Raw genomic sequence first — 24710 nt, 5'->3', positions numbered from 1 at the left:
CAGTACAGGCATTTGAAACTTTTTATAAATCATATTCGATAAAATGTCTCTCAGAGATAATAGTGCGTTTTCAACAGTTTTATATCGCGCAAATCTTTAAATCTCTATATTCTTCCATTTTCACGTTTCTGCCATTCGATGCTAAAAAATTGTGAAGAAGATTTATAATTGTCAATGCTTTGTTGCGGTTATCTTGTTTTGACGTCACATCAAAAAACTGTCCGGCAGACTCGATGATACGGCGATATATTTCGCGCGTTCGCACAACTCTGTCACATATCCCACGAAACATTTACGCGCTCACGTAGGCCTCGCGAATCCAATCACGGAAGTGACTGATGGAAGTAAATCCAACGTACGAGTTGTAATCGCAGGTGCCTTTGTTCTCCGGGCTTACACTCACAATGCCGCGAAGATACCAAACGCCATCCTTCTGGAAGCACAAGCCGCCACCGCTATCTCCGTCGCAGACACTTGAACCTGATAATTATGCAATTATTTTCATTTACGAACGATTATAAAACACTGAAGAGAATCACAATTTGTTTGATTTGTATCTCTCAGAGAGATATGCAACTATATCATTACGATTACTTCATTTATTATCATCATTAGGTATTTGATATTATCAATTACCACGATAATCTTACAAATTTGTCATATGAGAGCAAGCAAATAAATTTAGCAGACGTTTACACATAAGTAAACTCACCGTTCAAATGACCGGCGCAGAATTTGTCGGACGTGAGGTATCCTCGAAAATCTGTAGGAACCGTGGACAAACACTGGTCATACGGCACGAACGGCATGTCAATTTCCTGTAAGCTCTTGGTGGATTCGCCTTTGATATCTTTACCCCAGCCGACCACCTGAAATCACGAAGTGAGCTCACGTGTCCGTTTTTATTTTCTCTTTACATTTCATTCTACCTTCCTTCTCGAACGATATGGTCGAAGCAAGCCGCCGTATTTCACAAAAATTAAATATCCCCCACTCGCGATCAGATGCAAAACCGCCCCGTGAGTACGGCGTGCACTCGCAACAATTAACGTGGACACGGTGTAGCAATAGCCGAGCATGCACGCGCAGTTGAAGTTTAGTTCAAAACTAGGTTGTTAATGCAGTTTACAACTAGTGCCAAATGTACTTTCGCTCGGACATTACAAAGCGCCTTTGTAATTAATTAAATTGCGCTAAGACGATTCTCACGATTGATACTTGGCCTCCGCGTTACCTTGCCACTGTGCCCCACTTGCAGCTGCTCCCTTTCGTGCGCATTGTCCCAATCTATGCAGGCGGGCCTCACTAAAGTAGTCAGCTCGAAAGGCGTCTTCAACTTGAGTAAAGCTATGTCGTTGGCGAAATTACCTCTCGCTCCCTGGTACCTGCCGCCCGCTTGGATGTTCTCCACCAATGATTTCTGCGCGTATTTCTCTCTAGCGTTCCAATCACGATAATGTTTGCCGGCTGCCACGGCATATTTCGATTCGTTGTACAGTTTGTTGTATACCTCATCGTAGAAACAGTGAGCAGCTACAAATGCACGCGACGAGAGTAAATCTAAGAATAAAATGATTCACCAGCGCGATAATTTACCTGATACGACGAGATTGTTGTTAATTAAAGTGCCGCCACATATCTGCTGGTATATGCCCCTACTCTCCTTGGCGTAAATACCCACGTGCCATGGAAATACCCCTGCTTTAGCTTGGAATCCGTTTACGATTAACGTGTTGCCGTGCGCGATGGACGTTCCGCATTCTAATTAACCAGAATGTCGTTAATATTTTTGCAGTACGACGGCACGATAATTGTAGACGGGCGACCGGATTATAAATCACTAGCCGGAATAAAGTCTCGAAACTGCAATCTTATACGCTCTCAGACGGCAATTACTGCAGAAAAACGTCATGTGGTCTACTAATGGATGGTAACATGCACGCGGTTGACGTTCAATCCGTCCAGACTTTTTCGTTTTTCGTTCCTCACATCAGGAAGCATGCAAATGACAAGTACCTGGTAGACAGCGAAAAAGGCGATGATCCCATAAACCATCGTCGAGACACGTGATCTCCCTGTAAGCTGGATCGTTCGTTAAAGGTAATTTATAAGATGATTTACAAGCGAGTGTAGCCTGCGTACCGGGGAGTATACGCTCGCTACAGGACACCGTTTTCCCGTGGTAGCTGCAGGAAATGTCTACGCTGGTACTGTTCAACGACGAGCAGATTTCTACGGGGATAATCAACGGAAACAATAAATTTTATATTACACGACGCGTCATTAAATAAGAAGAATGTTGTTTCTAGCAGAAAGACTTAACGTCACTCAGAGTACTTTTAAAAGTAAATATACCGTTGAAGTGAACTTACTATGGCATGAAGGCGGCTGATACCACTCGTTGTCGACGCAAACGGAAATGGTGTTTCCTCTCAACATGTAATTGCTTTTACAGGTATAATTGAGGAAACTGTTTTTAGGAACTGTATCACCAGGACGTTTATCGCAACGTTCATCGCAACCACCCAATTCGTAATTCCCGCCTTGTGGTTGTTCAGGCAGAACGCAGCTGTCATCATTATTTCTGTTCCTATAATTCCGCGAATATGTAAAATTCTATACTGAGATTTTAAAATAAAAAGAGATAGCCTCCTTCAGAAGGCTATCAGAAAGGTAACGGTAAAGAAAAAAAGTCAAGTGTGTTTATTACATGTCTGAGTCAAGTATTATTATCATATTTATTTATGTTGTAAGTAATGAATTTCGAAGAAGCATTTAAAGAAGACACATAGATGATATAAAAACACGTAATTAAGAAGCATTTAACTTACGCCATACAATATTCTTCGTCGCTAGAATCGCGACAATCAATTTTATTATCGCACTTAACTCTTCGCGGTAGGCACTCGTTACTTCGGCAATGAAATTCGTCGTTTCTGGTTCAAAATAATTAAAATATTCTTGTTAATTCTTTAATTAATACGAATATGAAGTAAGTCTCATCTCCGTCATACATTATATTAATAAAGAATTATATATTTTTAACTGAGAGGCAGTCAGATGTACCTGCACTGTCGATTCTGTGGATATTCATTTCGATCGGATATGCGATCGTCTGGATCATGGGGGCCCTCTCTATTGTGATCAGGATAAGGTCTTTGAGTAGAACCACTGTTATTTGGACGTGGACGGTTTGCATTGTTATTGGGACGTGAATAATTTTCATCATTATTTGGACGTGGATAGTTATCATTGTTACTTGGACGTGAATAGTTTTCATCATTATTTGGACGTGGATAGTTTTCACCTTTATTTGGACGTGGATGGTTTGCATTGTTAGTGGGACGTGAATAATTTTCATCATTATTTGGACGTGGATAGTTATCATTGTTACTTGGACGTGAATAGTTTTCATCGTTATTCGGACGTGGATAGTTATCATTGTTACTTGGACGTGAATAATTTTCATCGTTATTTGGACGTGGATAATTTTCACCTTTATTTGGACGTGGATGGTTTGCATTGCTATTGGGACGTGAATAGTTTTCATCATTATTTGGACGCGGGTAATTTTCACCTTTATTTGGACGTGAATAATTTTCATCGTTATTTGGACGTGGATAGTTTGCATTGTTACTTGGACGTGAATAGTTTTCGTCATTATTTGGACGTGAATAATTTTCATCGTTATTTGGACGTGGATAGTTTTCATTATTACTTGGACGTGAATAGTTTTCATCATTATTTGGACGCGGATAGTTTTCACCTTTATTTGGACGTGAATAATTTCCATCGTTATTTGGACGTGGATAGTTTTCATTATTACTTGGACGTGAATAGTTTTCGTCATTATTTGGACGTGGGTAGTTTTCACCTTTATTTGGACGTGGATTGTTATCATTGTTACTTGGACGTGAATAGTTTTCGTCATTATTTGGACGCGGATAGTTTTCACCTTTATTTGGACGTGAATAATTTTCATCGTTATTTGGACGTGGATAGTTTTCATTGTTACTTGGACGTGAATAGTTTTCGTCATTATTTGGACGAGGATAGTTTTCACCTTTATTTGGACGTGAATAATTTTCATCGTTATTTGGACGTGGATAGTTTGCATTGTTATTAGGACGTGGATGATTCTTATTGTTATTTGGACGTGGATAGTTTCCATTGTTATTTGGACGTGGATAGTTTTCACCTTCGGATGAATTTTCGGTGTCCTCTTTGTTCCAGCCCGAAGGACGTTTACTAATCAATCCTGGAGGACCGCCGCCCCCTAATCCGGGAGGACCATGACCACCTGGTGGCCCTTTGCCACCACCCCCCCATTTATTATGACCCGGTGGTCCGGAAAGATCAGTATTGCCGCTCCACTTGGAACGACCTGGTGGGCCATTCGCTGTTGTTTCGTATTGATCAGAAAAGCCATAGTCCAAAGTCTGCGCACGATCCTGTAGAGACACTAAAAGAGTAAATAATTTCTACGTAAATGCTGGTTCTCAAAAATTCTTTTTTATCACGTATACGAGAACCATTAATATTAATTTCATGTTAAAATTTAGTCAATCGCAAAGAAGAAAATTATTCAGTCATTTAGTGGAAAAATCGATTAACTTGATCTTATTACAGATAAAAAAAGAAATATATGTACACAGAAACAGAAATAAATTTTATAAACTATTCTCAAGGATTTTGTGTATAGAGCACGATTGCTTCGATCTTTGAATACTGCAAAAACCGGTCAATGTAAACTTGTGAGGGAATTCGTAGTCGCGCGTTAGTTCATGAATATTCAATTGTCACCCAGCAAACAGGAATTATGTTTGGTTTCTGTCACATTTCCATTTTAATTTTAAATACAGAAGAACTTTTCAGGAACATCGCGATGTGTGTTAATATTGAGAATATTCTCATTGTACATTACACACTATATTTGATTATTACAAATCGAATTTTACGGACAGGTCATTTTTTTTATACATGTCAGATTAATTTCATTGATTGCTTAAAGATTTGTCCAGTTATTCGACGATATAATATCGTGTAGGATGAGAATGCGATGCTTAATTTCGCAATTAAATCGCATCGTTGCGCAAAGTCGCGAACTTTCCTGGCTATTCTTCGCACGGAACTCGGTGGAGCGGCAAGACAGCGTCGGAAAACAACAGTGGATCAAAACATTATGTAAGTTACTCACGCGACGGCAGTAAGGCAAGAAACGACAGAGTCACTGAGAACACAACGCATGCGTTCGTAACTGGCATGGCTTTCGTCGCTCATAGTCGACGATGAACTGACCGCGTGTTCTACGTCAGATCCAGTCAACACGCGGAATACCCCACGATAATGTAGAGATCATTCTGCTAACGGCGCAAAGTGGCACTGTGTCAAGCAAAGATATCGAGGATAACAATGTTAAAGACATTCGTAGAAATGTTAATAAAACAATGTCAAAATAAACACTAATAATTTATCCGCGTGTGTTATCGAGAAATGTCTTGGAGAAGGGGGGGGGGGGGAGATCATGGAATAATCTCGTCAGTTTAAACTTTAGCGCGATTTAACGCTGATAAAATGATAATCGGAGTTAATGGAATTATAATTTATTCGTACATATTTTTAATGATTTTATCTTGGTATTATTTCATCCAGAGACCAACACTGTATAGTCTGTTCTACTTTTTTTCACTACACTATATATCTTCTATATAGCTTCATCAATGCGTTCGTTACCACCGAAAGTTAGCAACTTTTGCGCATCGTATTACTCGCGATAAGAGCAAGAGTCGATAAATTCAAGCAACTCGGCTGAAACGATAATCACGAAAATGAACGTTTTACTCCAGAAACATGGTGCTAAACATATATGTAAGGTCCCGGAAGGATTACGCGAACTATGCACCGACATCACACGCGAGGTTGGCTCTATGAAATCGTTATTTGACTTACCGTCACGTCAAAGGACGATTAAATTATTATCTGATCCGTAAAGGTTCTACGCTCGCAACCGAGGAACATTTATTGCTTTGTTGCTGATTACGTTGAAGCGCTTTTGATCACACGGGAAAATGCAAAAGGTATTCTGTCGTTTATAACAACAGTTTCACGTATGTGAACTCGCATGTCTTGATTATATATCATTCGCAAACAGACGCTAATTGGAACGTTAAGTTAATTAATTACTATAATGTTTACATGCACGCGTACTGGTACATCAGTTTGTCTCACGAATCATTATGTTAATTCAAAGGTTGCAGTGAATGACCGCGCGTATATCATCCGCGTGCGGTAAAATGCGCGCGACAATCGTAAATCGCACTATAATCGTGCATCGCGTTCTACAGTCGTATCTATTGTACAATTCCAGTCGCGGTGAAAGTCGTAAACAATATTTTATTGGGGAGTCAAGCCATCGTGGGTATACTTCACCGGAGCGGCTTGAGTTTGGAGCAGATCGCCCGCGCCGCGCCCAGGATTCAGGTATAGAATTTACTGTCGCGTGCCGGATAAAGATCCAGCAGTTAAATAATATTTCAGACATTCTTTCCATACTTTTTTCGGTTCAGACGGCGTTCCGCGCGTACTTGGACGCGGCAGACATGCGAGCGACCCAGGTGTGCGACGGTAATTACACGGTGAATTATGTAGAAAAACAATTTTGCGGCGGGTAGACCCGCCGCACGCGCGGTATTTCTGTAACATGTAACGGGCAAAAAATACGCGAGAGACATTCTTCCGCTTTCGACCACAGACACGACTTGCGACGAGAAATCCAAAGTATCTCTGCAAAGTATTTTGCAAGCGACGGGGGTCTCGCTGGAACTGGCGGAGAAGCATGCCACGATAATACAAGTATGCGCTAATTACCTTACGAGACCTGACGAAACCTTCTCTGTTATGGATCTTTAATGTTGATCGCAGCTCTTTGAATCATTTTCGGTGTTATTAATCAGGTCGCTTTCCGTGGGTATTACGAGAGGATGCTATTAAACGAGTCACGTGGCATGATTCAATGGCAACGAGCGGCAACAAGGACCCTCGAGATCCTGAGAAAGGCAGGAGCTTCGCAAGCAGAAGCGTCAAAAGCCGCCGTTTTAATACAGGCTACTTACCGCGGCTACTATACAAGGAGAAACTTAAAAATAAAAATGCGTAAGATCATTCAGATTGCACCGAGTTTCGGTGAACTATGATAAGATAGTATTTCAAATCGTATTCACGGCCTCTTGCAGAGGCGATGCAACCGCAGGAGGAAAAGAAAGGGAGCGAGATAGACATGATAGAACCCAAAGAAACCGTTCCAGCAGTAGCTTGGTTGGATACGATGTACGAGGAATCAGAACTGACACCAATGAAAGCAAATGAAGCTGCTTCCACTATACAAGTAAATAAATCAAATCATTTTAAAGTTGATTTTTGTATTGTAAAATTATTATATATACATCGTATTATCGTTTTTTGCCAAATATATGCAGAAAACTGAGAAGAAATAATAATCATCAATTATCACAAATGTCATGTAGAAAGCTTACAGACGTTATCGCGAGAGAAAAAGTAATTCTGAACCGCCGATAGAGTCAACGAAATCGGCAGTGGTAGAAGCTATTCTCAAAAATTTGCATCAGAAAGTTTTCGACGAAGTCATGACCCGTGCGGACATCCCCGTAGAATTTGGCAATCGAGAGGATTTGGCGAAAGCTGGCGAAGAACTTCAACGCGCTCTTAAAGATCGATTAACACGTGCTCGCATGGCACAGGAAGGTAACGATGACTGTACAAAATAATAGTCATTTTAAATGTGATATCACAATGAGAAAAAGAGAGAAAGAGTCTAGAATTTCATAAATTTTCAAAAGATACTAATTTATCTCAGGTAGTAACTTAATTAAGGAACACGTCAAATAAAAAAAAAATAAAAGTGACGTATTTTGACGTCCAAGTGATTTTTTGTTACAAAATTTGACTGTTTATTATATTGACTTTAAGCATCAAAATAAAGTCATTTTGTTGATTTTTATATTATAATTATTCTTTGGAAAGTCAACGTCATTAATTTTGACATCAAAATGACGACACAATAAAAAAATAAATAAAATCTTACTCATTTAAACATGTAAACAGAATACGACGAGGAGGAATTCGCTTACGAAGAGGAGCCTGATGAATCGTTCGAGAAAGTGGTGGACTTAATTAGCGTGCCGGAAGATTGGCAAGAAGATCGAGAGGTCGAAGTAAAATCGGAACGTGACGGAGAAACAAACGCATACGTGTAACATCAGCGTTAAAGAGGGAGCCGAACATTCCGAGGAGGGAAGGAAAAAGCGTCGGGATGCTGCGGAATCCTTTCCAAAGACCAACGGGATGAGCCAATTAACATGGAAGCTGTGGGCGAACAGTGCGAGAGAAGAAACGAAACAATGAGTGCACAACCATCACAAAGAGCCCAGCAAGCAAAAAGCCGTCTCCGGAGGCAGCCGAATGCCGGAGACACCATGGTTTTTAATGCACATGCTTACGTTCGATAATTCCGTTAACGTGTCGCGTTTCCGTAGTGAGCTTAAAATTCTCCCAGGCGGAAACTGGCTCTCTGACCATCGTAATCGTTGAATAAAACGAGTTAAAAGTTAATTGTCCCCCACCTATATAACGCTAATTTAATTCGAGTAATACGAGCTAAACCGTTTCATGGACTTGTCTAAAATTTGATTTACACAATTTTTATTCTTAACGTTTAGCGCGCGCGCGTTGTAATACCCTGTTATATTATTTCGCTGCATTAATACAGTGGGCGAGTGAGTATCTCGTGGAAAAAATTCAATGCAGTTGGAATAGAGAAAGGTGCAAAAGCGCGAGGATTTCGTTTAAATTTTTTACGCACATCGCTATACAATTTATACACTGCAGTATCTATTACCGCGATTAAAATGTATAAGATGAAAAAGCACAAAATTTGAAATAAATTTTAAATCGTTTTTTTATTCCAATAGTTCACGCGTACAAATATTGACGCTGAAAATAACTAGAAAATACAAAAATTGGCATTAAAAAAGTCCACAAACGTGTTTTGTGTGGAACGAAATTGAATTAGAAGACACGTCTACAAGGCGCTCGACTTGAGCAACAGCGGGTGGCAGCCGTCCCGTTCAAAGGCGACTTCAATCGGTCGAATTCACCCTCTGGCGGTTCGCGTCGACCACATACACGACCACACGTTCTCGCGATCGCGGCGGTTCCGCAGTTCTCGCAATGTGCAGCTCGGCAACTGTGTCTCATCCTTGGTCCCTCGTGCGAAACCACGGCGTTTACGATCTCGAGCGACGACCCCGGCTGATCGATGATTTCCGAAGTCAACGATTTGTTACACTCATCCTTGTCCCCTGTCCTGTCGCCCGATTGCGCTCTATCCTCGCACCTTCTGCCGCGCCACTTCCTGCTGGCTTTATATTTTTCAGCGAGGATGCACATGGAGTCCTTGTGATTGATAACAACCACGCTATCGTCGTCTTCGTCGTCGTCGTCGTCGTCGTCGTCGTCGTTCTTCTTCTCCTTACGTTCCTCCTCGTCGTTCCGCTCACGAGAGGCAGGTATTATTCCAGAATACTCCTTCGAGTAGCACTGCCGCGCGTACAATCGACTATTCTCGCCTCGCATCTGATCGCGCCAGCTTTTGTGCTGAGCTTTCTCGCCAGAGATGCCGCTCCCGCGCGCCTCACATCTGCAATATGAATGATGTGAAGAGAGTGAATTAAACAGAGATTGTAGCTGCGGGGCGTTTTCATCTCCTCAATCACATATCTTTCGTCCCACCCTTCTTCTCTATTCATTTGACTTCCTTTTTAGAATAATATTTTATAAAATAAACGATATTTTATAAAATTTAGGAATAAGCGTGAAATACACGACGATCAATATTTAATAAAATTAATACATAATATAAGAAAACAAGATGTAATATTTCTGTAGATACACAGTCGTTTAAATTTTTGTGACCAATCAGAAGTTTGGTCTAAATCTTATAGCATTTTCGACCGTATTAAGTTTTAATCGATCTAGTTGAATTAATAATGTTGTATGCTCTACTATTGGTAGAGCATGTGACGTCATTAATTTAATCCACATTCAAACCTGCTACGATCCAAAACGCTATTAAAAACTATTAAAAATCAATTCGTCTTTAAAAATTTATCACAAATAAATTATTTCACATTGCCATGAGCAACGTTACATGGAAAGGGCGGTTTTGTTAAGGTATTTAAAAATTTAGTCAAATATAAATTTAAAAATATAATTTTGTCGGACAGCAAAATAATTATATATAGGACGCTCAAATTGAATGCTTGAATATTAAAACTTTTTGCAGTATTGCTCTCATCATGTTCGAAATTTCTACGTAATACTATAACAATCCAACAAAATTATTTTCAGATCTATTTTTATAGCTAAATTTTTTAATACTTCAACAAAATCGTTCTTTCCGTGTACATTTCGTATTCCTAACATTCCTCCACATGACTCCACGTTTTGGAATTCTCTCTCTGTTTCTCTAATATATATTATAAAAAGATCTCTTATTAACCCTTTAATATTTATGCACAAGCTGTTGTCGCGTTGCTGACACCAGCAATGTCGATGGGAGCAATCGCAATGATAATTATAGCGATGATAGCACTCATCTCGGCAACGATCGCACGACGATCTTGACAGATTCGGAATAGAATCTTCGCGTGGATGACACTCGCATTGACATCGCCAGATTGAATCTACAATTTTCCGATGGATCGAGTGAGATTTGGTCAAAGTATTCGCCCTCATCCACATGTCTTTGACATCCGAACTATGGCCCTGAGTGTCGCTGGTAACGATATCCTCCTCCGCATTGCCGCCAAGATCGATGGATGTTCCGTGACAACTTGTCGACGCGAACTCCTTGCTCCTGTCCCCCATAAAGTCGCCGCACGCGACTTTGTTGTGCTTCTCACAGGATGCAGAGTCGCACGAAGGATTTACGTTGGGATCCTCGTTCGAGCCTGGTCTCAATGAGCAGCGCGCCTTACAATAATAATAAGACGTTGGATGCGAGGATTGCGGGATTCTTTCTATCGATCTAACAACTTCGCTACCGTCCGTAGATCTCGACGGTACGTCGCATCTGCATTCGCGAAAGGGAAGTGAAAGATATTTTTAACATGTTCGTGCCAATTTCATTAGCTTGTCATCCGCGCCGCGTGAGTCATTGGTAATTCTCGATGACTAAAACTGCATTGTATGTGATAATTATAATTTCAGGAAGTGTTTATAATTATGTGTGTATTACGCGGTTTAGGCGTAATCTCAGGCCGCGGCATTCGTAGTCGATTCTTATTTTAAGATCGTCCTTAAGATGTTAATACTTTGTGATTGATTCGTAACATCTTAAGACAGTCTTATGCCCATTTCCACCAATGATAGTAGATTAAAACTTTAATCTCAGTTCAACTTACTCTTCATCTTGTTCTAAAAACTCTTCATCTAGTTCTAAAAATTAGAAAAAGATGAAAAGTAAGTTGAACCGATATTAAAGTTAATCTATATTGACAGAAACGGACATTAATATCTTAAGATTTGACTATAAATATAAATCTCAATGTCTTGATACATCGTTAATATAAATGCCAATATTTCGTAAGTATTGCTGTTCATTTTATCAGGGCAAGATGCAACCTCATGCTACGCTTTTATCGTAAACTACATAACTTCCTTGAAAAAAAAAGCATGTAAAAGCCCAAGAAGAATCCTAATTATGTTTTCTTTTTATAACTAAACTTATCAAAAGTATCATGACTAAACAAGTCCATTCAGTAAATCAATATCATATCAATGGCTGAAAAATGAACTAAAAATCTAGTAGATCATCACACAGCTCCTGTTGCTTTGCCTCCTTTATGCAAGATTCTAAGAAGCAAAACGTTCAAAGCTCATCTTTTCCATTACGAGACTTGTTCAGAATCATTTTATCAACGTCGTATCTTTTCACAATGCGAATAGCTGACGTAATAACAGAACAAAAGTCCAATAATTAATTTGCTGTAAACATCGCAGACAGGGACGAACCTGTCCCGGTCAACCGATTTTGCAAATTCATTTTTACGATCGGCGTCCGATGACACGAACTCCTCGCGCTCTCTGCTTGGCACGGTATCGACCGCATCTCCGCCACTGCACTCGTCCCACAACTCCTCGCCGACGTTTCTTGTCCGGTAGCAACTGCAGCTGATCGAGTTCTCTTTGTTGTAGAAACGATCGTAGTCGGATTCGTGATTCCGCACGTTCGCTGGACAAACATGATCGGATCTCGAGTTGTATGCGCGTCTCACCAGCGTGGAGCTCGATCTGACCTGATTGATAGGCCCTTCGCGGCTTGTCGTGGTTTCCTGCGTCTGGAAATGCGCATACGTCAGAAACTGCACGGTTAATAAATTGCCTTCGACACGATCGATGTGAATCATGACGCGAAATCAGAAGCAAACGGGATCTGACTCAAATGCAAAAAGATTATCACGAAAGTCTTAAAACTGACAACGCACAGATACTCGTCATTGACTCTTTTTATACAATTATGATTTGGTGTAAAACCTTTGTATTTCCGGATGCACGTTCGACGGTGCTTTCGAGGCCAAAGTCCTTCGGAAATTTGCGGCGGGCACGTCGAAAAGCGATCGCCGCTGCGACAAGCTGATGAGACGACGACGGACAAAGCGACATTACCGAAAAGCGATTATGGTCGCTGCAAGCATCTCTGTGATGTGATAATCAGTTCAGGCGATGGTCCTGATTACGATAATCGATTCTGGAAATTCGGGACAGTCGAGACAGCCTTTATCGCCTTCGTTATCTAACGAAGCACAAAATATTTCCGAGAAAGGTTACCAATCAATATTACAATTGACGTGTGTAATTTGTCAATTCGTATTCGCAGTCAATCCAAGACGACATTTAAAAATTGTTGTTCCCTACATTTCTCCGATAGTTTATACTTATATACTGAACGAATATATATATTTAAGATTTTTATTTGGAAATAATTATACATTATAGTAGCCCAAAATTATATTATATTATATTAACATATATTCGTTAAGATTAAAAATAAAATAACTGCAGAAAGATTGAATTTAATTATTAAAATCGATTTTTTCTTGTCTTTCGTTCTTTTTGCAATTTTCAAGCGGAGCGTTAAACTTCTAGAGATTAAATGCCTCAAGCCGCGGCAAAAATTTCTCCTCGAGCTATCGCTTCTGAAGAAAGAATTCATCACGAGTCCGACAAATTAAACTTCCCTGAAGTATCGAGAACGCGGTCGCGTAACACACGGGAAAGACTGCAAGTTTTCTAACGTAGCGGCTAACAGACCGCCAGATCCGGATAACGAGCGAGTCCTGCGAGCCGCCGGCGGCTTTATCGAATTTGTATCGAGCGGAATTTCACCCCACTTTCCCGCCACTCCCTCGCTGCCCTGGAGCACGGACACCTTGGTCAGGATTTGATCGCCGTCGCTGCTACTGTCGCTACCCCTCCACCCGTCAACCCGGCGGCGTTTAACGGGGCTAATTGCGACGATTGCTCGCTGCAAATGGAAACGGTGCGGTTTTATCGTTGTTTGCCAAATCGCGTCGACGTGGAAAACGGCAATCCATTCTGCGTGGTAGAAACGCGACGATACGCGAAAGGCTGTCGATATAAAAGCTACTTAATTGGCAATAACGATTTATTATTGGCTTTGCATAAAAAATTGCATTAACTGCATACATCGTTTATGTGTTATTACATACCTATCTATAAGTAAATGGAGAGATGATAGTTTCATCGAGAGGAAACATATTAAGTGAATTATCACTCGCATGCGAGTATCCAAAACTAGTGATCTTTGAATGCGCAATGGTAGAATAGTTTAATTAAAATAATAATGCTTTTGTGTGTCATATGCATACATAAGTATATATATATGTGTGTGTGTGTGTGTGTGTGTGTATACATAAATGTATGTGTATGTATATGCTATACAAGGATCACGGCTTTTGTGTGATCTTGAAGACGTATTCTACAATTAATAAGTAACTATCTCGCAAACATGACATTATTATATATAATCTCACACTACCTCTTTTCTTTTCTTTTTTTTTTCCATTCATTCACTCTCTTTCTCTCTTTTTTTTTTTTAGTATACAATTATACTATATAAATAATTTGTAACACTTTTTTACAAATTTGTACATACTGTTCAGTATTTCCCCTCCTTAAAATAAAGATTATTATCAAATTATAAGAATTGCCATAAGGAACATACAATTGAATATACGTAACACAATTCCAACTATTCACATTTGTCAGATCTATGCAGCTTAAAAGTCTCAGCACTTCATTATTATATTTCTCGTCAAAAAAACGTCGAATTTATCAAAATCATATTGATGATTATTTAAGTAGAAGTGACATAACAAGAAATGCTGTTTAGTATAGCTTCATTTTTAGTTCATCCATGGTGGACAGGATGTCGGCGGTTGATATGTCTGAGAGATTGGCACCTGGTAATGCTGCACCGTTTGTGCAGGATGCTGCGGCCGCGGTTGTTGATGATGCGGCGGCGGTGGCGGTGGCGGATTGCAGATCGATTGCATCAATGGATGTGCGTTGTAAGGTGGCGGTTTCGTCGTATAGGGCGGCATTTGATTGTATTCGACGTTTAACTGCTGCTCTAACACGGCGGTCTGAGTAGGAGAACGATTACCATCAGTGGGACCTGAGAACAGTACCACATTCTTGAAAATTTGTCAATTGTTATATAAAGTAAATGTACCAGTTCGTGGACACGACCCAATTGTTGGATAAATTGTGACAATTTTAAATATTAAGCTTTTGATGATATGTGTTACTCTAAATAAATTTTTAAGCAATTTTTCATATTATTTAGAAATTAAGTATTATATAATTTATTCATATTAAAAATGATACTTTTGTAAAAAAAATTTCGTTTATGGACAATTGTCCATTTATTAGGACATTCACACATATGCGTTTATCAATTATTGGACATTCCTTAGCATACCTGTCTACTGCAAACATATTTTGTATATATTACATATAAAACTTTATATAAAACTTCACTAATTACAATTTCGATAAACTTTTTTGAACAATCTTGATTGATAAGTAAAATGCGATTCTCTTCTATAATAAGAAAATTGCTTATTATTTGTCCAATAATTGGGTCATACTTTTGTGGACACAGAGACACGTCACATTTTTTGTCCAATAATTAGGACATTTGAATCATATTATATTTATGACTAAATACAATTTATAATAAACGCAAATAACATATTTGATAATGGATTTAGTTTCAGAAAACATCCATTCTTACTAAGCATGTGTAATAAACTAAAATTTTAATGTTTCTAAAGTTTAAATAAATGATTTCGTTGTACAATTCCTTAACTGTCCAATAACCGGTACATTTACCTTATCATACGAATAAGAGAATTACGATAATGTGCATGTTTATTATTTCTTTAACTCTCTTTTATTATTTATTTATTATTATACCAAGGAAAGCTAATATAATTATAAATGTTTGATAATTTGCAACAAAGAAAATTTTAAATTCAAGATTGAAAAATAGTTCAATGTGATAAATGAATCAAATGCTTACCTCGTGACCTGATCTGAGGTGGAGGCATGTTAATAGGAGGTAATCCGGGACAGACTGTAGGAGGCTCTCCTTCCCTTGGAATCGGCGGTGGTCTACCCCAAGGAATTCTCACGTGATGATTTTGCCATGGTGCCTGCGGCGAAGATGCAGGTGGTAGAGGTGGACCGTTGCCAACATGAATATTTCCAGATTCCGCCATTATATTTTGATCATTTCCTATTTACAAAATGTATCAAACAATCTAAATATCCATAGAAAATATAAAATATTTTATAATATGTCAACATATTCTACATCGAACGTACCTGAAGATAATCCTGCAGGCTTTTGGTCCAGATTCCGTTTCTCACCTAAACGATTAAAACATAATATATGAAAAAAAAGATACAGCACAATCTAAAGTAATTATATATAACATAATATTTGTATTTAATATGTAGCAAATTATGCGATGAAATATTGTAATATAATAATAAACTTAAAAAAATGCTCGCTGTATTCAATGAAATATGCATAATTAATCTTGACAGTTCTAATATCTATTAAATAATATATTCATAAACAAAAAATGTAAATTTAATTTTTTCTGAATTTAGATATAAATCTAAAATTGCTAAGAATATATCTGTATTGTAAGACTGCTGCCGGTTTTCATCTTCCGCTTGAGACGTATCACTGTGGCAATAAACAGAAATTTAGCTTTTTAAATTTGAATCTAATCTTACAAGACTAAATTAAATATTAGAACAATATTTCACGCCATTTACCATTACCAAATCAGCAGAGCGATTTGGCAATCGCTATTTGAGTCTGAAAGCAAGCAATGCAATTTTTACATTCTTATATGTATTAGATGGTTACCGCTTATCAATTGCACTAAAAATTTGAAGCCATACAGTTATTTGCTATCTGGATAAAGTAAATTTAATAATCATTAAAACTATATATCCTTCAAATTTCTTCCACTTTTTCCACTACAGATAACTGCTCAGAATACTGCAATAATAATAAGACGATATAATATCCACAAGTCATATGCCATTTCGTATCAATGTTACATAATAATATTAAGTAGTCATATATATTCCCTCCTTGATCTTTCTTTGGCGGACACACGTTTAACCTAAGGAATATATAAAAGTCCAAGATATTGAACTTAAAATACTAATATAAAAAATATATATGTGTATAATATGCCTTAACATAATCCTATTAATATTAGATATGGTTAATAATGGATAAACAAACATTGAAGTAGAAAATCACAGGTTACACTTGCATCTGAAAATGCAGATTTATTTAATAAAAAGGGCACTATAAAAAAGCGTTGAAATTAATATACTTGAGACACCGTCGCAACTGTATAACACGTGCAATGCATTTTTGTCTAATCTAAAATAATAATAATAAATAAATTTAAAGATAACTGTATGTCAAAGCATTCTATGCACACTGTGAGATTGCAATAATCCATGTTATTTCCGGACGTCCATCTCTGCAGGTATCCTCAACAAATGCATAAAAAAGCAATTCGCTAAGATATAAATTAAAAGATCAAGGAAAAATTTTATAGTATGCTTATCACAAAATATTATTTACATTAATAATATACTACGGGTCTAAGAGTATTAAGAAAAAAATGCTAGATATCTATCTGAAACATTTTATTTTTTCAAACTTAATTACTTATGATACTAAAATTATACAACCACATGAGATTGTATATTAAATAAACAAAAATATAATTGCCAATAACAAAGTTGTATTAAAGAAGACGTCCAAAGTTGTAAGGAGATAATTAAAGATAAACGCTCTCTTCAAAAATACAATCTTTTTACTGGCATATCTTTTTATAATATTCAATATCACATTTCCGATTTCCAAAAGATATCCAGCAATTTTTCAGACTAAATACTCTTAGTTACAGACCTGGATGTGGAGGTGGCATTAGCATCTTGCTTCGATCTCCATGTGGTAGACCCGCAGGTGTGGGTGATGGGCCATGTAAGACTTGCTGTTGTCGATCACCTTCTCTGCTTAAACAATGCAGGTGCGAATTATTAATTCCAAAATAACGATTTTACAGAAATGTTTCAAGCATTAAGACAAAAATCACCTGATGCACACCCTCGGATACTTCTGAAATGTGGAAAATATCTGGTTGTACCAGATCACAGTTAATGATATCAAAACTTACATTTAAAGTATTCTGAAGAACATAATTGTAATGTCGCAGGACATTATAATATACGTTCAGATAATCTACGTATCATTATTTTAATTTCTATTTCTGCAAAGTAGTAACTATATCGTCGCACATTCCGTCTCTTTTGGCTCATTATACTAAAAAAAACATGTATTGGTGATTCTGGCAAAAGCTTTTATTTAGTGATTTTAATATAGAATTATGTGTAACATGAGGAAAATGCAAGTATATTATTATCTTTGCATTGTATATGTTGCAAAGATAATAAAATTACTTCATACGTTTGAAAATCTGTACAACCATGCAAAATTCAAAGGAAGGAATATTTTGTGTGTGAAAGAGCAAGATATATCCATAACTATAAAATTATTAACTATTTATAAATATGCAAAATTAAAATTTTTTTATTAAATTAAATTATTTTCAAAAGCTGACAAGCTTGAAAATAATTTATATTTTAACATGGATATATCTGAATCTTACAACAAATTAATTCTTGTCCATATATAGTAGTTATTAGATTTTAGAGAATAGCAATAAATATATCTGTGAATAAAAAAATATCTATTACAAAAATTTCATAGAATACTTAAATTTTTATTTTCTGCACTTTTAATATTATTGTGCAACACCTTATAATGCAAAAGCAGGTTTCTGTAAAAAAAAAATAACAATAATGACTTACATTTTCTTCATGTAATTCTACAATAATTTACAAATTTACACTTGCTACAAGTGAAGCATAAGCGATCTGAAGCAGTAGTTTCTTTATCAATTTCTTTCTTCATATCGATAAACTTCTTTCTAATCTTCAATTAAATTCATTGTACGTTTATGCTATCCTATAATATCCTATAATTCTGAAAATTATCAGCTTTTTTTAGTAGTGTTTATTTGAAATTTTACACACTTGGTAGAGTAACTTTATTCAAACACACAAGTTTTTTCCATCCACAAGTCTACCAAGGTATAACTAGATATAAAAATATATATATAAAGTAAAGTTACGTTAGTTTATTATATACTCCTCTATTGTACATAAGTAAATGTACATGAATACATAGGTACATGTAACTGTTTACATTTTTTATACAAGGAGTATATAATGTAACTTTATTAAATTACATTAATTTACACATTATGGCAACTCTATAAGAAAAAAATAGTTTATTCTCTTTTTCTTTAACTTACCCTGTGCCATGCCGTTGTGCAGGTAATGGAGCACATTGATATGGCGGTGGTGGTGGTGGTTCCTGTAGCAGATATTTTAAAAAAGATTTGTAAGAATGTTATATGACTTTATAGCATATTTCAATCTGATGTGCATATACTTGTAGACACTTTACCTGACCTCCTTCAACGTCGGAAAACCTTCTTTTTACTCCATGTGATTTTTGCTGTTCTGGCGAATCAGGCTTCTGTTCGAATTGCTGATGCGGTGGTTGCATTGCATAATGCACTTGCGTTGGTATATGACCGTTTTGATATTGTATGTGTTGAGGATGATATTGTATTTGAGTTTGAACTTGTGGTGGAGGTACGTTATGAAGAGGTATATTCTGCGGTGGTATTTGCATCTATAAATAATTAGGAAGGATATTACATATTTCTAACGCATAACGGAAAACAAAGACACTGAATGTTAAGTGTCATTACCTGCAATTGCCCTTGTGGTTGTGGTATCTGTTGTGGTTGCTGAGCTTGATATAACCACGGAGCGTTCTGTGGTGGAGGCGGCTGCGTTGGTGGCGGTACGCTGGTAAGAATATTCATGGAATTCGGCATCTGGCTAATTGACGGCGGCGGTACTATTTGCGGGGGGGGTACCGGCTGCGGCAGTGGTCCCTGTTCTACCGGACCCTCCTGATGCTGAATTTCACCGCCGGGAGGAAGCGGTGGTTGTGGATGGTGTTGGGGAGACTGAGCATTAGGTACTAGGAAAGTTTGCGCAGACGGTGGTGGAGGTACTTGTAAATGGAACGGCGGTGCATGACCTTCGAATTGTGGAGGTATTATATGTTGAGCGACAGCTTGAGATTGCTCATGATTCTGTTGCAACTGAGGTGGAACAATGTGTTCGCCAGATTGTAAAACAAACTGTGTTTGCGACTGCGACGCAGGTGCCTGTACTTGTTGATACTGTATCTGATAGGTTTGCGGGACGGGAGGAGGTGGTTGATTTGGCGGAAAGTTCGGTGGCGGAAAATGAAGATGCAATAACGGCGGTGGTGGTTGTTGCGTTATATTAAGCGGCGCCGCTGGAGGAGGTTGTTGTAAATTGACGTTAACAGTTTCGATAATTCCTTGGGACGGCGTAGCAGGCCTTTGTACGTTCGGCTGTGTATATACGTACGACACTGCTCCATTTATCGGAGCGTTGTTGCTCGTTATGAAACTTTGCTGTGCGGGACTTTGCGGCGGCGGTTGACTCATGACATACATTTGCGCCACAGGTTGTGGCGAGGATTGCGATCCTGGTTGAATTCCCTGGATTTGTAACGGCTGACCAGGATGTATCTGATACTGAACTTGACTTACTGTTGATGGAGGACCGATTAATTGTACCTGTCCAACAGGTGGTGGTGGCATAAAAGTTTGTATTTCCTGCAATAAAAATATTTATTTATATTACAAAACTTTTTTTTTTCCAAGCAGCTTTAATAATATTACTTAATTTGAGTTTGATAACATACTTGTGCTTGTGGAGGTGGAACTAATGGTCCAGTATGAGGGGGTATATGTACTCCTGGAGGAGGAACTGATACACCAGGTCCTGGAGTACCAGCTACAGTAGCCGTAAGAATTGTTGCAGGCAATGTTACAACATTACTTTGTGGATGTTGTATAATATCTATTACATAAAATGTGATTACGTTAAAAATGTACAACAGCTTGAAAAAAAAATTTATATTTTTATAACAATCGTTATTTGTGTAGCCTACCTTGATGCTGTATCGCAACTACGTTTGGCTGACCTAAGCTACCAATATTCATAGTTTGGAATTGGGCTATATATTGAAAAAAATAAATAACATAAATATATGTATATATGTATATATATATGTATATACATATGTATATGTGTGTGACTAATCATTATCTGTAAATTAAACGTAATAAATATATACCTTGAGGTATCTGTGATTGCTCTATAACTTGTTGAGGTTGTACTGGTGGCGGCTGTTGTTGAATATAAGTTTGTAATTCAGATTGTATTGTTTGAATTAAGTTAATAGCCAATTGTTTTGCATTTTGCAGTGCTTCTGGCTTTGGATGCCTAAACAATATTTATTAATTGTAGCTTATCTGATTATAATTACTATATGACATCAAAATCTTGAGTATTCTTACTCTATGTATAAATGAAGTGGTTCTGGAGATTCTACTCCCAAAACTGGATCAACAAACTGAGATCCTCTACCTCTTAAAGTTACATTTGCACCAGTTTCGCCTCTAATATAAATTAAATTTGCATCACCTACTCCTAGTATTCGCCCACGTAAATCAAAGCCTTGTGGTGCATTCTCAATACCAACACAAATCTTTTCCTAACAAATTACATATATTAATCAATAATACGTAAGAAAACTTGTAATTATAAACGAGATACGAATGAAGGATATATTTACCACACTGGTAACTCCAGAATGTAAACTCATAAGAGGTGGTGGAGCATTTGTAAACCGGCTTGGTCTATTTAGCGAACTCTGATGTTCCGTTTTAATAATTTCATTGATTTTTTGTATTGCCACTGTTAAATAAAATATCTATTAAGTATGTGAATCAGTAATATATTAAAATATTAAAAAATGATACAATACATACAATCAACATTATGTTTTGCATGTCCTTGTATGTAGAGATATAATGGCCTTTCATTTGGACAACGTAACTTTTCTTGTTCTGTCATAAAACGTCCACGTGTCGATACAGTTGCTCCTATAAGTAATATATATAATATACATGTAATAATGTAATATATATATATATATATACACACATACACACATATACACACACAATCACACACACGTATATATCTATTAGTACATTCATATAAAGAAAGAATACATAAGGCTTGTTCTTTTTGCCTGTACTGTCTGAACTGGTTGAAGTGAAATTTCAATGTGAAAATTGAAGTGAAATAAACATATATCTGTTTCACTTCAACTTATTGCACTCTGTGTACCAGTTCAGTAAAAAGAACAGGCCTATAATATAAAACTTAAACTAAAAAGAAATTTTACCTGAATACGAATTAATTTCGTCTTGCGTGTAACCTTTAGTAAGTAAAGTCCTAGCACTGGGTGGTGTCTCATTAATCTCAAATTCTGATGTATATGTTTCTCCATTTTTAAATGCTGCATTTGATGCTGTTAACTAATTACAAAAATATACAGTAGCTATTAATTAAAAAAAAAAAAACAAAATCAATAAATTACATACCTTATTGTTAGAGTCAGAACCTCTTATTTTTCCCTTAGCCATAGAGATAAAATGTACACAACTGGAAGCAATATAGTAATTCTCATGATTCCAACATTTTCGTGGGCTGTGAATTTAAATTAAAAAATAAGCCACTAGCTAATGAATCCAGAAGGAAAGAATGCAAAAATTTACCTCAGCACGCGCCATAAAGTTCTGTCTAGCACCGAAGCTCATAAATCATTGGAACAATAGGTTAAGCTTCAGCGTAAAAGAGATTGACAATCTCACATCACAAACGCGCACTTGTACAATTATCTTAAATGCTTCAGGGGAGGTGCACTTAAGTATTATAATGATCACGTATTTCTTACGTACCGGTAGGTAAATGTCGTTTGCGAAATATAATTAAAAAATCACTCGACCATAACTAACACACTTCTTGCGTGAATAGGATGGACGATGAAAACTGATAGAAACAGAGATAGAGAAAGCAATGGAAAGTCTCGAGTCTTGGATCAAGAGTGAAATAGTGGACTGCTTTTATTTAGTAGGTGATCTGTTAGCGCCTCTATGTACACAAAACATGAACTACGTAGCCATATCGATAAATATTTCTGATGGGTAATAAGCTGCACTTTTAATTTTTTGATTGTTCCGTATTATGTATTATATTTACAAAGCAAATTAATTTTAATATTTTTATCTGTAACATATCAATTAGACTTAATGACACATAATGATAAATTAAAACCATATTTAATATTATTTTATCAATGATGGAAGATAATTTTATTAAAAAGTATTTAACGTTTTTATGTTTTTTAATACTACATGCTATATTTTAATTTAAAAAAATAAGCAATATCAATTCTTAAAAAAAAAAGACTTGTTAAAAAGGGTGACAATAATATTAATGTTACAAAAAAATATTTTGTGGAATAAATCTATTTAATTGTTTAACATTTTACATGTACATCGCGTCTCTATTTTTATAATTAAATATAATCACAAATAAATTGTATATATGCGCTACTTCGAAGAAAAAAAACAATATCGAACTTATGTCTACAAAATATGCTTATCTCTAAAAATGCTAAGGATAACAATGTTATCTCATTAGCTAGCACCATTCATTATCCACTTCAAATAAAAATACATTAAAAATACATTAAATTTTATTAATACTTAAATAAATTGTCGAATAATTAGAAAAAAGTATTTATTAAAAAACATTAAAAATGGTGTTCTATATTACTTTCGTTTGACTATTTTTCGTACTTAATTACGATAACAAGATTCTATCAGGTTCTACATTGCTTTGCGCACTGTAACTACCAAAATACTAATTTTTACTAAAAAATATTTTACATACTTTAGGCATTTTATTGCATTAATTACTTTTGCATTAAAAAGTGTGCGCGCGCTATATATTTAATTACTTACAGTTTCATATTATATTGATACATATTTTGATGAAGAAACGTTTAGGCGAAATCAGAGTGTGCACTTGATCAATCTCTCTCTTATACTTATTTTTGTCAACTCTTTTTTTTAACATTGTTATACACAACTATATTTTTGGTTTACACGAATCTCAATTAAAACGATAGAAAAATAGATATACATCTCCAATTTTAAACCTCAATCTTATTTATATAATTAATATAATTAACATATCAACTACACATGATATATTCAAACACAATCTTCATATTTAAATCTGAAAAACAAATAATATACTAGAGGTGTGCGAATTAGGTCTAATTCGAATCGAATTGAATCAAATCACAGTAAATTTGATTCGATTTGTTTTCAAATCTGAGATTCAAAACCAAATTAGGTAAAATTTCGAATCATTGGTTTGATTTTGATTACTCGCCTATTTTATTTGCTTCATTTATGCGTGACTCTTTTTTTCTCTCTTCTTTATATCTTCTGCGACCAATCATTGCATATTATATCAGTGCATACCAATTTTTGTGCATATAAGTGCGTTTATTGGTTTATATTGTAAAAAAATGCTATTTATTTTTTAAAGTGTTGGTCATTTTGTTTAAGTTAATGAAAACATAATAAAATTTAGTGCAATAATTAGCTTTAAATTAAGTTTCGATACATTGAAAGAAATGTTTTGTATGTACAACCATTCAATTTATTGATGTATGATTAAGAAAAATTTTATTTTTTCATTTAAAAATTGTATTGTCATAATCAAAATTTACAAAAATAAAATTTTAATTAGAACATTAATTAGAATAATAAAAAATTTTTAGGACAACACAATTTTTTTTAATGAAAAAGTAAAAGTTTTTGTTAGGCACATATCAACAAAGAATGGTTACACGCGTAAAACATTTCTCTCAGTGCAAAATAATCACTTATACAGTTATA

General features: G+C 36.3%; 3 protein-coding genes across 4 annotated transcripts; 1 reads left to right on the top strand and 2 right to left on the bottom strand.

Annotated features, from left to right (window-relative positions):
- On the bottom strand, positions 1-5270 carry LOC108779639 (myb-like protein A). Its single transcript, XM_018547097.1, has 9 exons — positions 5198-5270; positions 3067-4462; positions 2832-2936; positions 2373-2590; positions 2017-2232; positions 1597-1761; positions 1235-1533; positions 713-869; positions 1-480 (listed from the first exon to the last, which is right to left on the bottom strand). Exons 1-9 carry the CDS (start codon positions 5262-5264, stop codon positions 293-295), a joined length of 2811 nt encoding a protein of 936 aa, XP_018402599.1. The 5' UTR covers positions 5265-5270; the 3' UTR covers positions 1-292.
- Positions 5271-5828: 558 nt separating this feature from the next.
- Positions 5829-8273, top strand: LOC108779634 (Radial spoke binding protein 15). The gene is made up of 9 exons (XM_018547092.1): positions 5829-5918; positions 5993-6077; positions 6368-6480; positions 6567-6624; positions 6752-6852; positions 6954-7152; positions 7233-7384; positions 7524-7761; positions 8122-8273. Exons 1-9 carry the CDS (start codon positions 5829-5831, stop codon positions 8271-8273), a joined length of 1188 nt encoding a protein of 395 aa, XP_018402594.1.
- A 6095-nt stretch (positions 8274-14368) lies between these two features.
- Positions 14369-22592, bottom strand: LOC108779638 (extensin). 2 transcript variants are annotated; one of them, XM_018547095.1, is made up of 16 exons: positions 22512-22592; positions 22338-22443; positions 22139-22271; positions 21717-21830; positions 21521-21642; positions 21243-21439; positions 21020-21168; positions 20834-20899; positions 20585-20742; positions 19548-20495; positions 19238-19468; positions 19083-19144; positions 17615-17721; positions 15991-16035; positions 15686-15901; positions 14369-14776 (listed from the first exon to the last, which is right to left on the bottom strand). In XM_018547095.1, the coding sequence occupies exons 2-16, from the start codon at positions 22377-22379 to the stop codon at positions 14505-14507; spliced, it is 2862 nt and encodes a 953-aa protein (XP_018402597.1). In that variant the 5' UTR covers positions 22380-22443; positions 22512-22592; the 3' UTR covers positions 14369-14504. The 2 variants fall into 2 exon arrangements, with proteins under 2 accessions (XP_018402597.1, XP_018402598.1); XM_018547096.1 differs by having other exon boundaries at positions 17615-17718.
- Positions 22593-24710: the final 2118 nt, after the last annotated feature.

The sequence above is a fragment of the Cyphomyrmex costatus genome, unplaced genomic scaffold, assembly GCF_001594065.2.
Source record: "Cyphomyrmex costatus isolate MS0001 unplaced genomic scaffold, Ccosl1.0 scaffold606, whole genome shotgun sequence".
NCBI lineage: Eukaryota > Metazoa > Arthropoda > Insecta > Hymenoptera > Formicidae > Cyphomyrmex > Cyphomyrmex costatus.
Note: the sequence above shows the minus strand (reverse complement) of the source record. Positions and strands in the feature narration are given on the sequence as shown.